The sequence below is a fragment of the Meleagris gallopavo genome, chromosome 30 (assembly GCF_905368555.1).
Source record: "Meleagris gallopavo chromosome 30, MGAL_WU_HG_1.1, whole genome shotgun sequence".
Classification (NCBI taxonomy): domain Eukaryota; kingdom Metazoa; phylum Chordata; class Aves; order Galliformes; family Phasianidae; genus Meleagris; species Meleagris gallopavo.
Window position 1 is genome coordinate 3,847,033 of NC_139433.1, and position 17,433 is coordinate 3,864,465.

Genomic DNA, 17,433 nt, shown 5'->3' on the forward strand with positions numbered 1-17,433 from the left:
CACCCATCAGCGCTGCTCTCCAACCTTTGCATCTCTACAACAGCCGAAGGGCAGTGACAGCAGCTGCCCACCGCTGCGTACATTCCTGGGTGCAGCATGCAGCATGCATCCAGAAGGAACATGCTGACATCCAGAGCTGGAAGAACACGGGCAGGAGAAGATGCAGGACGAGGATGCGCAGAGATCCTAACACTCTCAAGACTTCCTCTCACCTCCCCTTTCGGCTTAATATTTTAAGGGGACACTGACAACATTAAGGAAAAAAGGACAAAAAAAAAAAAAAAAAAAAAAAAGCAGTTTCCTTCCTCCTCTGTCTGGAAAAAGTTCCTGCGCTCGGCATCTCAGGAGAGGCTTTTATTTCATTCGGGTTGCACAGTGAACAGAGCTGGATGGATTCCCTCTCAACCTTATCAGCGCCTCCGTCCCACAGAGCGCCTGCTTGTCAGCAACCCATCCCAGGACTGAGATGCCCCAGGGAGGGCAGGGAAGATGAATTCCCATGCTGAGCTGAGAGCTCTCACTTCAAAAGCCCTTTGCAGTGTGTTTGTGCAGGGAGGGGGGAAGGCAGCACCGACCGCCGACCTCCGCTCCCACCCCACCAGCAAAGGATGGACCTCTGGGGCTGCACAGCCCTCCCCTCCCTGCCAGCGCCAGCAGCTTTGCTGAGTCCAACACCACGAGCTTGGAAATCCAAAACTTCCTCCTCCATTCAGGTACTGCACAAACTCGCTGCCCTGCCTGCTGAGCCATGCAGCCATCTGCCTTCCACGCTCATCTTATTTCACCTCAAAGCAGCCAGTTGAGGTTGCTGAGATGATCACGTCTAAAAAGAAATTTGTTTTATGTTTATTTTGAATCGTTTTGTTTGCAATAACTCCTTAAAGCGCCCTCCTACTATTTTTAACTCTTTTCTTTTCAGCAACAACCACTTTGCTCCCCTCTGAGATACCCAGCCTGTATCAGTGTCCATGGATGCAGTCTCTGTGCTGTTACCTCCTGTCCAAGGGCCAACACTGTGTGCAGCAGAAGATCCCCTCAGTCAGTAAGTCAGCATCAGCAGAGCACAGTGCCTTGTGACACACTCCTGTCTGCAGATCACAGTGTTCTGCAGCAGTTCCTTGCACCAATACTCAGAAATCTCAAGACAGAGCATCTCAATTTCAAGTCATTGCTTTAATCTCTGCTAAAAGTGCTAAGCAATGCTCCAGTTCTACCTAACTGGCACCATGTAGAACTGACCCCCGAAGGCTGTGAAGCCTGCAGGTCAGCACAAGGCCAACAGGAGCAGCTCTTCCCACGCCAGTGGTCTCAAATGCAAAGTGAACCAAAAGAGAAGTTGGCCCGCAGCACACGGACTGCACTGCCAGACTCACCTGCACCTTCAAAGGCACACCAAGTGCGTGCAAGGCAGCTTTTCCTCAAGTTTTATGACACCACTCACATATAAAAGCACATCAAAAATCTCATCTGAGTGTAACCGTGGCACAAGGAAGCAAGGAATGTGCCCTGCCACACCTGGCAAAGAACTTCGGGGCAATGCTGCTCTCTGGCTTTGCAGGCACAAAAATCCCAAGTAAACCCCTAACTTGCTTGAGAAATAATGGAAAAGATGACAAAAAATGGATCCTTGGGAAAGGTACACCTGGAACTGCTTCTCTTCCCTCAAATGTACTCCATGGTTTGAGATCAGAACCAAAACTCTGCAAAACACGAGGAAAAAGCCCAAATACAGACAGGAAGGAAAAAGCTCAGAGCTCTGCAGCAACAGTGTCCCTTTAAGATTTACTGAGGCATTGCCTGAAGGAATCAAAAGCAGTGAGGTGGAAGAGGGGGAAGCGAGGAGCAGTCCCCACCACCCGCCCCTGGGCGACAAGCAGCACGTGGGGAATCATTCTGCCCTTCCCAATGGAGTTTAACATGCAGGCTAAGTGCACATGCTCAGAGATTGCTTAAATCAGGCCAAGACAGTGCCAAGGAACCACCGTCTGCACCAAATTAATCCCCCATAAATCATAAGGAATCACATGACAGATCACAGCGAGTCCAGAGAGGCTGCAACAGGAATTCTTATGCATGTTCCAAACCGGGATGCATGGCAACACCCGTATTTATGTGACAGCCCATAACTCCTCCCCAGCTGGGACGGTGAATCAAATAAATACTGTGCATACCAGGAAAAGTGTAACGTGTGCTAAAATACGTATCTACCTGGGCAAACAGAACACCAGTCCTAAATACGTATTTGCACAAACCTAAATACTTGTTTACCAAAGAGACGGGAACTGCTCCAAAGGTTTCTGCCAGAGCTCCGTTGTGCTGCAATGCAAAGAACCAAGATGCTCAGACACTGCTGTGCAGGGCAAGCAGCTGCCCCTGCCCCACACACTGCACGAGGATCCCTGCAAGTTTCATTGCACCTCAGCTTAAAACTGAAAAATCTGGAAAGCATCAGCGGTGATAAAACAACACGATGCTGCTGCTCGCCATACCAGTACCAACTTTGGATTTTACTTTATTTATTTATGCAAAAATCGTATTAAAAACCTGGAGTTTAAATCTGTTTCTGCATCCTCCTCTCTCGTCACTCACAAAAGTCTGAATGCTTCCTTAGGAGAACTCTGCTAGCTTCAGAATGGAATGATCCTACGTAACAGCTGTCCTGTAACAGCCAGCAAGGACAACAATGCTGAAATATTGCTGCTGAAAGGAACCTACAACCCTGAGCCTCCTCAGCACCACAATACTGACTAAATCTGTGGGCCTTAAGGCCAGATGCCTGTGCAGCAACACCACAGACTGCAGAGGTTTGCCACGTTAGGAGCTGCACTCCCTGCAGGCCACTACATGGAAGTGGCTGCTTGCCTCTCCTCTTGTATGAGATTTTAGCTTTTAAGAACATCCCTGAGTTCAGCTGCCCACAGGACTTCAGAAAAGCACCGTCAGCAGTCACCATCGACGACTTCTCATTAAGCCAGCCTTCATCAGAAAACCACAACCTACAACATTTATTTCTCACCACATCCTTACAAGATAAAAGGTGCTACTACTCAAACAAGGCGAACTAATGCCCAAGTTTTAATTACCCTGAGCACCCTAAGCCAACCAATACAGGAATCAGGAGTCCCAGAAGTACCAATGTCTAATCCTACGCACTGCACACCTTCTAACATACACAGCAGAACTTTGTACAAACCCTGATCTCCTGCTCCCAGTGGCACAGCAGCTGCTGCTACACCCCTGTGCTTACTTCACTGCCAGCCCAAAGCAATCTGACAGTTCTGAAATCTGTTTTGCCCCATTCTCCCTCTTCCTCCCCTAAAATCCCCCACGTTATTCCCATGCAACATGCTCGCTGCCCTGGGCTGCATTCCTCAGCACTTCCTTCTATCAGCACTTGTCACATCACCTTGCATTACCCCCTTCTACTTCTGTTTCAAGTCTGCTGAAGATCTCATTGTGAATTTGGCACTACACAAAAACAGAAAAAGTCACTGCTGACTGCTGATGAAACTGCATTGTGTCTCCCTGGTCTTGACACAAACACAACCAAGGACAGCAGAACAAACATCACCAGATCTATCCACTCATCCTATACACAACTGTGCTCCATCCAAAAAAAAAAAAAAAAAAAAAGAAAAGCAACAATTTTTACAGCAGAGCTGCGTGTTGGGGCCATGGTGCTGTGCTCTGAACCTGCAGCTACTGATAAAAGCACATAACATAGAGTAGAAGCACCCCAACCAAACTCACCTGGAAGGGCAGATCCATGGCACTGTTTCCAATCTGATTCACATTTGGCAGGGACCCACCATAGTACTGGCCACGACTCTGTCCTAGTTGCAAATATTGGGTTTTCTGCAGCTGTAACTAAAAGAAAACAAAGGGGAAAGTGTAAGGGTAACACAGTTGTTTATAAGCTGTTTTAATTAATTCAATTCTTCCCCATGCCACTGATCACCAAGAACGGACACCGCCTGCAGCAGTATGGATACCACCCCTCTGCCACACAGAGCCCGTGGGACAGCAGTCACACTCCATTTCCAACAAACAGCCCCGTGGAAGCAGAAGGTCCTTCTGTCACCTGCTGCACTGCAAAGCAGGAGTAAGGAACCCCTATCAGTCCAGCCATGCCTCCAACACCAAACAACCAGCTGGGCACACGCACAGCCGACGTGTGAGGAAGTCAGATCAGCGTATGTTTAACCAAACACACTTGGCAGCAATCTAGGTAACGGAGATGCTTGCTTCCCACCATCAGGTAAGTGTTCTTGTTGTCTGCCCCAGGACGAGGCAGTGACACAGATTTTCAAGACAAAAAGAGAAAGAAAAATAAAGCCACCAAAGCCCTGTTTTCCAGCAATGCAGCTCAGTTTGCAGCCATCTGAACACATCACTCCCACCCTCAGGATGCATCTTCCAAGGCTGCAGCTCAGAACTGTGCCTCTATAAGGTGCCTCTCCTCCCAGCCCGGAGCAGCACGGATTTTATCAGCTGTGTCGTTCCCCACTAGATGTCAACTGGTTGCTTCTGCACTCTGAGATGCAAGAACATTCCTTGATGGGTAGCAAAGAATTGTTTAAAGACTGAACGTTCAGCTCTTGGACTAGGTGCAGCGTGGTTGCCAAGGCACCGTAGTGTGTACATCAACAAATCTGGGTTAGTTCCACTCAAAGAGATCTTAAAGCCTTTGCCTCGCAATGCCAGAATTTTGAAGAGCAAAGTTTGGAAAAGTACTAGAAAACAAAGGGCATCACCCAAACTGGATGTTTATACGCGTGCTTTGTTTCTTTACCCTTCCTTAAAGCAAAGGAAACGGCACTACAGCCTCACCATATTGCCTCTGAGGTGGAGCAGAGATGTTTCCAGCGAGGTGAGGCAGAGCCACGCTGCTCGTGTTGGCAGCGAGGTCAAAGCAGAGCCCTGCGCTCAGCAGCGGTGGTGGGAGTGGGGCTGAGCAGAGCTGATGGTGACAAAAGGAACACTGACGGTGTGCCAGCACTTCTGGGTCCAAACAGAACACCTGAATCAGACAGCCCAGAGATCCCAGCCACAAAGCACCACCCGGACCCCCCCACCTCGCACTTCCATCCTCTGACACACCGTGCAACACAGGAGAGCAGAGGAGCACCACGCTGTTCCAGCCTCCGGCGCAGAGCTGCGATGCGCAGCGTTGGAACGAGCCGTGCTTTTTGCCTGCTCTGTACGTATGGTTTTGTTGCTACAAAAAGACTTGCTTGGGATTGGTGCCAAATGTGAAGTAAGTGCTTCAACAGGTGCTGGTGTCTCCTAAGGAACCTCCTATGAGGCACGCTGGGCTGGGGGGGTTGCTTCACGTCCCCAGTAGGTACCCAGCACAACGGGGAGGTCACCACCATTTGTCTTCCCACTGCACTTAAACATGGAAACAAGGAAACACAGGAGATGAAGAATTACAGCAGACCTCGAAAATGACCTGGTTATGCAGCTTGGCGTGCCATTCGTCTCACCAGTGCTCCCTTTTGGAGCTCTGTGCCAAAACTTTACTGCTACCCTGTAACACTGCAGGCTCTGTGTTTGCTCCTCTCCTCTGCCTGCTGCTTCTTCAGTGCTCACCACCTGTATTCATCTCCCAGGCCACAAGAACTCAGCGAGCCTGCACTGCAGCACTGCCATCCCTGTGCCCCGTGCCCAAGGTAGGAGCTTGGACAGCAGAACAGCACCAGCTCTGGCCTGAGGCAGCTGGAGGGCAAAGGAAAAAGCCCTTATTTGTCACAGCACTTCACTTCTGCTTAGCATGGCTGCTCCAAAGGAACGCCTCCCATACGACAGACCCTGACCAGAGCTCTCATTTCCCTCTGCCACCATTTCTCTTCCTCTACTTTAGAAGTTTTTAAGCCAGAAACCAATTTGGAGCTATTTTGTCACTAAAACATTTCCGTGCATGCAGTTTTTTAGCACAGCCGTAAGCGTTCCCTAAATACAAGCACGTTGGTACTCCCCTGGTTCCATACATTTGTAGTTCTATTGCAGCCAAGACGTCATTCCTGCAGCTGGGGTTACCACCTGCATGGCAGCATCTTGGCAGCCAAGAGGGGAGGGACAGCTTGCTTTCCATGCAGCGAGCAGGAACCTGCAAGCAATGTTAGCAGTGCTCCTCCAGATACTGGCTGTTATGGGAATGCATTGATACAAAACGCCCCGGTGCTTCCAACGAGGTCGGGCTGCAGTTTGCTGTGCATGCAGCTGTGTGCACAGAGCCTTCAGTTATACAGGGAGAAGGGAAAAAAAGGAGAGAAACACAACCCCAAAAGCACGTCCAGTTTTCCTACTGCCTTTCTAAGCGTCCAAAAATATGCAGATGGGAATCAAAGGGAGCATTTATTAAAATGCAGCACATCACCTTCTCTAAATCCCTTCCCCTTGGAAAACAGAAATAAAATTTGGGGCAAATGGCAAAGCTGTGTGCAGAACTCAGCTGTCACCAAGGGCAGATCTGACCTCAGAACGCAGAGAACCAAACCCCGCCAGCAGCACGTCCTGCAAAATGCCCTTTTTTATACACAGATTTGATTCCCATAAGGGCAATAAAAGGGTGGGGTGTCCTTTCAACCAAAAAAATAACGCTATCTGCTGAGTACAGGAAGTCAGATCTCACGATAACTGCTCCGCTGCTGCTCTGCAGTTTCCATTCGAAACTTTCTTACCAATTTCAGCTTTCCACTTTAAAGGTGTTCTCTGTATCTGCCGAGGCCAATAAGCAGCAAAACAAGTGCAGATGCAACTCACAAATGTGTTACCGTGCCTTAATTGGAAATTAAGTTATGTTTAAAGGGTTAACTCAAAGTTTTAACGACCATCTTGAGGGTAAATTGTGCTGCTCCGACGTCGGCCCGCTGCTCCCCATGGCTGCAGGAAGGAGATCAGGGCTTTTCCAGGGCACAGAGAGAAACTTCCTCCTGCCCTGCAAGACAGCAGAAGGGAGAGACTCCAGAACTCCCAAATCTGGCTTCTTTCTCCAGCGTGAAATTCAACATTAAGTTAAACAAACCCTCCAGACAAGTCAGCGCGGCGGTGGAATCCCAGTGGAAGTATTTTCTTCAAAGGGAGATTTCTTCCCATTCACAATCCTCATGTTGATAAGAAAAGCAAACAGGCTTAAAAAGAAAGATCAGCTAACGTCTATTTAATGACTCGCAGTTACTTCGTTTGGACTTGGTGGGAATACAGCCATTAGAAAGCACCCAATTAGCCACCCAGCCACTACATTAAGAGTTCCTTATGTTTGCGTCTGAGTTGCTGGAACTGCCCAGCAGTTCACTGAGTGCTGCGGCCACCAGCAGGGCTCAGCTCCTCCCTCACCTTCACCATTTTCTGCTAAGGTTCTGAAATTTCCACTATGAACTGAATTCTTGAAACGTTTGCTGTTCAATTTCTAAGATTAACGTGCGTTGGGATCACAGATTCATAGAACGGCCTGGGTTGCAAAGGAGCACAGTGCTCACCCAGTTCCAACCCCTGCTACGTGCAGGTCACCAACCATCCAGCCTGGCCCTGAATGCCTCCAGGGATGGGCATCCACAGCCTCCTTGGGGATAACAGCTCATTTATGAAAGCAGCCCCTTTAAGAAAGTCATCTAGAGTTTATTTAATCAAATAAGGAAGGATTCAACAATCAGTAGGAGAGAAGCCTGCTACGCCGAGGAAGGGAAAACTCTTGGCCACGTTCCATTAACTGCATCCCAAACCAGAACACACCTAAGCAAAGGACTTTGTTCTGTTACTCCTGAATAATCAACCATCGGTGGCAGCCACGAAAAGCAAACCTGCAGACAGAGGATGGAAAAAGCACGGCCAGCTTCCTCACCGCTCCTCCTGGCCGACGGAGACAGGATTCACAGCTGAGTTTGTTAACGAAAAAGAGAATCCCTCGCAATTCTTTCTCCTCTGGGCTGTCACAATCAGGAAGAACTGCAGCGAGCCAGCTTTTGAAAGCAACTTATTTCCTGCAGTTTCAAGTACCGATCCAACAGCAGCAGAGGATCCAAATGCACAGCTGTTCCTCCCAGGAAGGCTGGTAAAGGAAATGAAGTCTGAAGTGCAGAGGAAAGGTATAATCCGCAGTGATAGCAGCTGCTCTGTCTGGGCCACTTGGGACTTAAAATATTCCATCATTATAACACAACATTTTGCAACGGGTTTTTTGAGTTTTAGTATGTTTTTCTTGTCATGAAAGCAAAGATTTTAACGCTGGCTGGGAACAGACAAGTGAGGACAAGCGGAGAGAAAGTTTCCCTTGTTGCTGCTGCCAATCTCACTTGGCCTTATGGTGCTGTTACCGTCCTGGTGCAGCAGACACTGCAGAGAAGAGGACTACCAAGCCAAAACAGGAAGCCAAACGTCTACTACAAACTAACTGAAAATCACCACGAGAAAATCCAGACATATGCTATGAACCGGATCTGAACCCAGGCCTCTAGAACTGCTACATCATTGTTTACTCCTCCATCACCCTAACTGTCGTTTAAGTCACTTGCAAGTATTTGTTCCATTATCACACTGACGTTTTGGGACACGAGCAACACAAACAGCCCTGCAGGCCAGCCCAAACGTAGCCAATAATATAAATTCAAGCAAAAGATATTTGTTGGGTTGGGTTTTTTTGTTGTTTTTTATTTTTTAGAACCGAGATCTGTTGCAATGCACTGGAATTCAGCAGCCACAGGAGCACAAGAGCTGCATTTCAGCCACACTGCAGTGCTCCACAACAAACCCTCAGCACCATGCTGCCTTTTGGATGGCTGTGCTTCACCGACACCCATCCAAGGACTGATGGTTTTCTGGTTTTCCTTTCATAGAGGCTTTAGAAATTAACAACGGGATGTGACATTCGAGCAGCAGAACCAAAGGGATTCACAGCAGGGGAGGGGAGGCAGAACTCTGCCCCTGCATCTCACAGAGCCCCCAGAAGGGCTCCCCATAAATCAAACTGGAAAGCAGAGGCGGATTTCTGCATGAATGAAACCATCTAGTTAGAGGATAGGGGTCAGCAAGCTGGCTAACTTCGGATTTTAAGTACCTGATTAAGCTGAAAGATTTCCTGGTACACAAGGCTGCAGTTCCAGCTGCTTACAGTAAGCACGAGGTCCCTTCCAGGGGAGCACCAGCACGGGTCCCTCCTGCCTGCAGATAAACCTCTGCACGCTCAGGCTGCACCGAATGATTCTGTGCTTTGGAAAGGAGAAAGGAGATGAGAAGTTCTTACTCCTACCGTCTGTAACCACGCGAGCCGCTTGGGGACTACCTGAAATCATTTCACTTTTGCAGTTATTGCATCTACAGAGCAAAGAACTGCAGATAGGACTGCGGAGCTCTGGGCACAGCCTGGTGCTGCTGGGGGCTCTCCTTCAACCCGACTCGGGCACAGATCCACGCTGCAGAGCACAGAGTGGGGAGAAGGCAGTGCTGCACAGAGCAGAGCCCCACGGTGCAAAGCATCACTACTGCACACCAACCTGCAAGAAACTTCTCCCAACTGGTAACCCTAACACCGCGTTGCTAAAAGCATTATAATCCAGTTAAATAAATTTCATTCATAAGAGATGAAATATATACTGATCAGCAAAGCTTAAGCAGGGATCGCTTGAGTCCCTGCCAACGAGCAATCGCTGCACTTTTAGCACTCCAAGAGAGCCAATTATTACTCATGAGTTCATGATGTTTTCTTCACCTTCCTGTTGAAGAGATTATTTAAGACCTCAAATCACTTAACTGGATTGTTTTGTCCTGTTATGAGTCATCTACAAATTCCAAGGCACCATTAGATTCTCCTTCACGGGCTGAAACCAACTCCCCAGATTGCCTCAGCTCTACAACTTGGAGGAAACGGGGCTATAAAAATTACACCCATCCCCAGACCCCCATCCCCAGGTGTCTTCTAGAGTTCGTGTGAAAGCGAAAAGATCTCACCTCCTCGTATACTATTACTATTTATAAACCACCCCGAATCCACATTACGCTCCAGGCCAAAAACCCTTCTTCCTGTAAACCCAAAGAGACCAAAACAGAACGCTTCACCGCTGCAGGAAGAAAGAATAGCTGGGGGGGAGGGAGGAAGGCAGCATTTAGCACTGAACTTCTGTTTTGATTTGCGATTTCTGTGTTTTATACCAGCAGAACTTTCTTACACATCAGCTGCACGTAGCTGTCTCCATCAAATGAGTCAGTATGCAGCACCGGGCGTCCTGGGGGCTGTGGGCAAAGAACCCCCACCAGCAAACCCTGCAGAATCTGAGTAATGATAACAATTAAATTTAGCACGCGGGCTGTCGCTCCTTGTTTAAGAAACACTTTGCTATTGCTGGGGAACAAAGGTTTACTGTTTGAGACTTCACAGTCACAACCGAGTCGCAAGGAAAAACAGGATACAGCACAACTCACGCCTTAAAATAGTGGCTGTTCCTCAGAGTTCTGCTCTATCACCGGGCAGGGAGCCAAGCTGAGCTACAATATGAACCAAACCTGATTTGCACTGCTTTTAAAAACAAAACCAGATCCCATGGCAGTTCCGAAAGCACCGCCCTTCTGTTCCGAAAGGCTTTCAGCAGCAGAAAGGCAGCATGTCGCCGACAGCTGCGTACGACGCTTTGGAGAGGACTTCCACGTGAAGCTCATTGATTATCTGACAGAAAACTCCTGCTTTTACGATATATTTAGGTCCAGCACTACACCCGAGGTCTGACTGTTGTCCCCTCCTAGCAGCGTGCTTTAAAGAAAGCACTGCTCAGAGCAGAGCACCGTAAGCATCCGCTGTTGGATGGGCACAACCCCAGAGCAGGAATGTCCACTACAACAAAACCACCCCTAAGCCACAACCCCCCCCCCTCCCCTCCTTCTATTGAAACACCTCAGGAAGACGAAATAAAAGTGGAGATGCCCTCATTAAGCAAGGTAAAAATAGCTTTTCTGCTCCGTTTTTTATTTTTAGCAAAAGACTGACAATTCAGTTACGTAACCCCGCACCACGTGTAAGTGCTGGACCAGCAGGGCGTGCTGCCACTCGGAAGGGGAGCAGCTCCCAGGAGCACAGCCAGCTCCCAGCACAGAGCTGTGCCACAGAGCTGTGCCACCACGGCCAGCAGGTGCACAGGTGACACTTCTCCATCCTCCGGGAGGATGGATGTTACCTCATCGATGCCTTGCGCTGCTCCCACAGCAAGCCTTCACACTGCAGCTTCTCGAGATGAAGCTCCGGACCACTCTCAGAGCATTACAATCACCTGGCATTAGAGTCAGCGCTCTTTGAATGCAACACGGCCCAACAAAGCAAGGATTTTGCTGCAGAAGGGAAAAACCGAACGGCCACGAGAAGCCAGAGATGTGAGCGGGGTGGAAATGTGCGCAGAACGAGTGCTGCCTTCCCCCCCTCGGGGAAAAATGCCACGGAGTCGAGGGGAGCGGGGCCTCGCGGAGCTGGGAGTGAAGGACCGCAAGGAGGACGATGGCTGGGTGCACAGATGGACAAGGCAGAGCCCAGCAGCACCAGCGGCTGCTGAACGGCTCCCGCAAACGTGACCCAGACATGTCTGCAAGGAAAGGAAACGGGTGAGAAGTCAACGGGTTCAACACTCACGGTCTTCTCCTTTCCCACTCGTTTTTCCCCTTAATCCAGCCTGCAGGGGACTCAGAGATGGCAGGAAGGCCCTGCACTGCTTCACCTACGGGATGCTGCTCGGCCACGATGCGTCCCGAGAGCAGCACAGCACAACCTGCAGACAGGCAATCAGAGCTGGAGCAGCATCACCTCCCTGCAGACACGCACCGGGGAAACCAACTCGAATTGCTTCCCTTTGAAACTCTGGCTGTTCAAGCAAAATCATTTCAACAGGAAAATAGTTGAGTGTCAAAATAAATCCACCAGAACCGCACCGTACAAAAAAATGGAGCAGCCCAGCAGAGCTCTCAGAGATTTTCCCGGTTTTCAAACAGAAACAAGCAGCAGAACTAACAGTGGGGGAGCAGAGCACACACCTCGAGGAAGGGCACCTGGAATGCAGCACTGGGATCCGCAGCACCAAAGTGTGGTGTCAGAACGTGCAGCTTCCTCCTCCTCTCCTTTGGGATTTAAGGCCCAGTTTTTGTGGGTGGGTGCTGGGATGTGACAGCAAAGGACTGTTGTGGCACAGGGGGAATGCGCAGTTCCGAGGAAATCACGTGCAAAACAGGACTACTATCAACACCCCATCGCAGTGGTACGAAGCAGCAGTGAGATCACAACAGCCCGGTGCTTTGCAGAGCCCACGTGGCCCCACGAGCACCAAAGGAGAGCTCGACAGAAATCTTATCCCCAGATATCACTTACATGGCACTAATCATCCTATGCAAATCATTTAAAGCGAATCAAAGCAACGTTTTAAACTTTAACTCCCACACGCTATCAGAGACGCAAATCTTAGCTAATGAGTTAATAAATACTTACAGCTTGGCTGCCACCTCGAGTTTACACGAAAGCCTTTGGGACTGCAAGTTTGGGAACACACGGATTTGGGCCAACGGGGAAACAAAGGGAAGCAGCACGAAGGCCACAACTCCTTGCTGCCACAAAATGCGCACGGCTGCAAGCTGCCATTCGCTACCAAAATCTTCCTCAGCCCTGCCAGCAGCCACACAGCCCAACTCCACCAGCATCACAGCGACGCGGGGAGAAACGCCAGCCATCACAACCAGAAATGCTGTTTTAAAGAAGGCAAAGCTTGCTTCCTTCAGCTGCGGCATCCCGGCGGCTGCGAAGTGCCCCGCAGCACTCAGAGAGCAGCACAGCAGGCAGAGTATTGATGGAATGCACCATTAGGGGCCGATGGATGCTTTTATGGAAATTGACAAAATTCAGCCCAAGAAAACACTCCTCGGCAATTAGAGAGAGAGAAAACCAAGACAAATATTACGCCTTTAAGCCTTCTTGTTTAAATCCCCACTGACCACGCAGGAGAAGATGTCCACTTTTGGCCCAATTAGCATCTCGTTTCTGCTACCACAGAGCGGCCAAAGTGCCGGGTAATTTCCCGAATGAATGCCAGCACGTTGTTCAGATTAATCAAGAATCAGCTCCTTATGCTGACTGAGAGTCGTCCGCAGCAGGTTTGGAGCTCTGGCGTTTGCAGCTGTAACTGAAATCATCACCACCCACAGGGCAATCTGTGGCCAAAAAGAAATGGGTGCCCACACCCGAGAGCTGCCAGGCTCTGAGCTCCGAGCACAGCTCAGCTCTGTGCCAACAGCTCTGCAATCCACCCCGAGGGACGAACCCAGCAGAGAGGGGAAGGGCTGACAGCTCCGAACTCCGCTCTGACAAAATGAGTAACTTCTAGAAATGCAAATGACTGCAAATATTCCCTGCTGCTGAAGCAAACTCTGAAACGCAGCGCAGCGAGCGGTTCCACGTGTTCATGCACTGCACTGCACACAACGCTGAGATGCATCAGGAGTACGACTCCAGTTTGGGTGCTGGATGCTCACGAGATGCTGTGGGTGCGGATGCACTCGGAGCAGAAGCACGCGGCTGCAACGCACCTTAGTGATGGAAGCATGAAAAAAGCCCTCGTCTTCTTAGAAAAACAACACAAGAAAAACCCGAGTGGGCTCCCAGCAAAAGGCTGCCCTGCTGAGTGAAGGCTGGGCTGTGCAGCACGGCTATCAGCAGCAGCTCGTGCTGTTTACCTTGGACAGCTCAGGCCAAGGAAGGAGGCAGAGCAGCGCACAGAACAGAGATCCTTTGTGCCCCCGCCGGAGCTCATCTTCACATCTGCACCCACTCTGCCCTGCATTAAGTCCCCCACACTCCCAGCAGTGTGTGCTACTTCAGCCCAGCACGGCTCGGTTTGGGGTCAGCAGGTTGCCCTGCTCCAGCCGCCCCCGATGCTCGGAGCTCCCTGACGCGCTTCTGAGCCCTGCAGCTGGGAGCAACGGAGCAGAGCCCCAGCCAAACCAACACTGCTGCACGAGGGGAGCTCCCTGCTGCCTGGAACACGGCACCCAGAGCTGACAGCACCCAGCCTCTGCTCGAGGGCTGAGTTCTGATTCTGCTGCGCTTCTTCCTCACCTTTCAGTGGCATCAAAGCACCATCACGCAATTGGAATTTCTTCTGTATCAAATTATTGAATAAAAGATATAGGGAATCACTGCGACGCTGTCACCACCATCAGTGTTTATCATTTCTTAAAGCAGAGATTAGCAGTGCTGATTGAAGCTTTTAAACGCTGCTTTGCATACTACCTTCATCTGATGGGCAGCTGCGATGCACAAAGACCTTCTGATCTCTCCTGCAGCGAGCAGAAGTACCCTCCTGCCTCTGCTTCAGTGCCAAGAAAACAAATGTTGTGCCACTGAGGAACAGTGGCTATCAGGAGAGGTCCTCTTCTGAGCAGAGAGGTTTGCAGCAGCTCACAAATGCTTTCCACACACTGTTGTGTGCATGGAGAGGCCGCAGGCAGTGCTGGAATTCTGCAGCACGTTTCCAAACATCACTGTTCACCTGCTTTCCTTTCCTGCCTGCTTTCACTGCAGCAGCAGCAGCCCACTTCCCTGCTGTCTGTGGGGCTGGGAGGTTCGGGGGGCTTCTCTTTAAGGCTGCAAAATCCATGAGAGGGAATTCAAACACAGCCCCAGGCAGAATCCCACAGAACAAAGCACCTCCCACAATATATGTGATAAATGAATAAATAAACAGCCCTGGAAACTCGAGAGCGTGAAGAACTCTCTTTAAAATGCAGGTGACGAGCTTAAAAAAACTTAAATGCTTTAATGTACGGCTCTTCAGATGAGATTTGAAGAGCTCAGCACTTTGTGTGTCATCCTGCATGGCACCGTCTTGTTAACTGCAACTTCAGAAGGCAGCAGCAGCTTTGTGTGAGGGAGCACCATAAGCATCCCCGTGCTGCGTTACAACAGGAATCGAGAGCAGGCCCTGGTAAACAACTCAGAAATCAGCACAGTCCTGAAATTTCATGCTTTGCATTTAAAAAAAAAAAAAGAAAAAAAAAAAAAGGGAACAGAATCATCAGCAGAATACAGGAGTCACACAGAACGAACTCCCCCTCTTCTCACCCACTTAGTTACTATGGGACTCGCAGAAATCTCTGGATTATAAACATGAAGGTCCCACTCACAAGACAATTAAGCAGATCCAGCGCTTCTATCAGCCACCCACCTGCGAGGCTCTTTGCAAGCTCTGTGGCTGCAGAAAAGCTGGAATTGCACTGGGCAGCTGAAAGACAGCAGTTTGCAGCTCCTGAGCACGGCAGAACCCTTTTGAAACCACCCTCATTTAATTCTCAAACGAGTTATATATGTATATACACATATTTACTATGTGAATGGCGAGGGCAACGGACAAGAAAAGGAGTTCATATCACATTCTGTCTTGTCTTGGACAAGAAAGAGGCATAGCAACGCACAAATCTCAGATGCACTCAGCAGTTAAATGGGTGGTAGGTTCCCAAGTGAGAAAACGAGCCCAGAAACAGCACGGCTACGCACAAGAAATGGTGGAACAGTAGTTTTCTGCCTCTGCTGCGACCAGTAACTAACAATAAAGGAGACAAGAGAGTAAACACTGCAAAAAGACAATTACTAATAATGAAAAAGCAACAGAAATTTTGGGCTGCTTCCACACACTGAGTAACGCGTTTTCAAACTGACAGCCCAGCACTGCCTGCCAAATGAAAATGAGAGCAAACAGCAAAGTTGTGCTTAACCCCTTTTTGCTTTTATACTGCATTTTAAACACAGATGAAATCATGGAATTCAGAAAAAGTCTACAAAGGAGACATTTTACTCAGCTGTTCGGTCAGCGTTTCCATCACTTCAGTACCCAGAATCCTCAGACAACTCATTCATCTTGGGTCCTTTTCTCAGTACCGGGTTCTTGAAAATGAGAAGGGTTTGCATTTGCAAATCCTGGATTAGAAGCACTCAGATGTGGGAGAAACCAGATTAGCATTCTGACTTACGGACATCCTTATCCTGCAGGAGGCAAACGCCAAACCTGAGGGCGAAGGGAAGAACCGCTGCAAGGACTTCACGAACTGCAGCAGCAGCAGCCAAGCAATGGCCATCGAAAGGCAAAACCCACAGGAGATGGAGCTGCACCAGAGGTTCAAGGCGCAGAGAACTCCACGACTGCAAACAGCTCCAAACTGCCCTCGCTGCTTTCCCAGCATAACTCCAGCATAACTCCAGCACGGCATCCTGCACGACGCACCAGCAGACGTGCAGTGCAGCCCAGCCTCGCACCTCTGCAGCCACATGCCTTCGTTTTCCCTCTGAGCAGCAGCACCAAGTGAAAACAAATATTTACCCTGCCCTGACACCCAGCACTGAAAGGAGAGGTTTTTTTCACATCCAACTGCACGTTCTCTCGCTCGGCCACAAACAAGCTCGCAAACGTTCCTTCAGCAGTTGGAAGAGAAACGAAAACGTTGACACAAGCAGGTGAGACCAGAAGAGCTGTGATACCCGCGGATCTTAACCAGCAAACGCGTCTGACGTTTGGCAAAGGCACTTCATTGCGCCGCTCGTTTCCAACCGCGGGCTTTGCAGAGGCAGAGCCACGGAGGATCACAAAGCACAGCAATTCGCATCCAGAGGGAGCAGAATCAGAGCCACACGGCCCAGCAGCTCCCGCTGAGCATCTGCAGGTCTGTGCGCCCGGAGTTCTGTGCGAGAGGCGGAGACCCCCCCAGCTCCGGGTCTGTCTCAGAAGGAAAACACCCTTTGGAGCGGGGCCTGTCACAATGTGAGGGATGCAGACCCTCCTCAGCCCCTCCCGACGCCCTGTGGGGCTCCCCCTGCCCCTACCCGCGTCCCCCCGAGGAGACCCGAGGACCCCCCCCCCCCAGCACACACACACACACACACACACACAGCGAAGCCCGCTCCGGGGGGCACCGGGACTCGAACCCGCGAAGGTTGGTTCCGCCCGGCGGTGGGGGCGGCGCGCTGCCCCCCGCCCCGAACTGAGAACATCGCCCTCCCCCACCGCCAGGGGGCGCTGTTCGCCGCCCCGCCCGCGCCGCTGCCCCCGGGGCCGGGGGGCGCTGCCGCCGCCCTTCCTCCTCATCATCCTCCTCCTCCTCCTCCTCATCCTCCTCCTTCTCCTCCTTCTCCTCCTCCTCCCGCCCCCCCACCACACCCGCTACCACCACCGGGGGCGCGCGCCGGGCAGTGGCGGGGGGGCCGCGTGCGATTTGCGGCGCTGCCTCACCCGGTGGGCGCGGGTCAGGCTCAAGTCCTTCATGACCTCCTCGAAGGCCGCCGTCTCCTCCGCCTGCTTCTGGTTGTGCAGCGCGATCTTCTCGCTGAATTTCCGCGGGTTGTTCGAGGCCGCCATCTTCCCCCGTCCGCATCCCCCTCCCCGCGCCGGAGGGGGCGAGGCGCATGCGCCGGGCGGGCCGGGCGGG

The 17,433-nt window shown here is 50.6% G+C and overlaps 1 protein-coding gene across 13 annotated transcripts in view; it reads right to left on the bottom strand.

Annotated features, from left to right (window-relative positions):
* Positions 1-17,431, bottom strand: part of CRTC1 (CREB regulated transcription coactivator 1) — a 39,429-nt gene extending 21,998 nt beyond the window's left edge. For 2 of the 13 annotated variants that reach the window (XM_085211513.1, XM_085211508.1), the window contains exons 1-3: positions 17,238-17,431; positions 3,751-3,867; positions 2,269-2,316 (exon numbers count right to left, since the gene is read on the bottom strand). In XM_085211513.1, the coding sequence (XP_085067639.1) occupies positions 2,269-2,316; positions 3,751-3,867; positions 17,238-17,363 (291 nt within the window). In that variant the 5' untranslated portion in view covers positions 17,364-17,431. Of the gene's footprint in view, positions 1-2,268; positions 2,317-3,750; positions 3,868-4,081; positions 4,145-9,055; positions 9,198-12,954; positions 13,009-17,237 lie in introns of those variants that run through there. The other 11 variants (XM_085211518.1, XM_085211514.1, XM_085211512.1 and 8 more) reach the window with 10 other exon arrangements.
* Between the last annotated feature and the right edge of the window lie 2 nt (positions 17,432-17,433).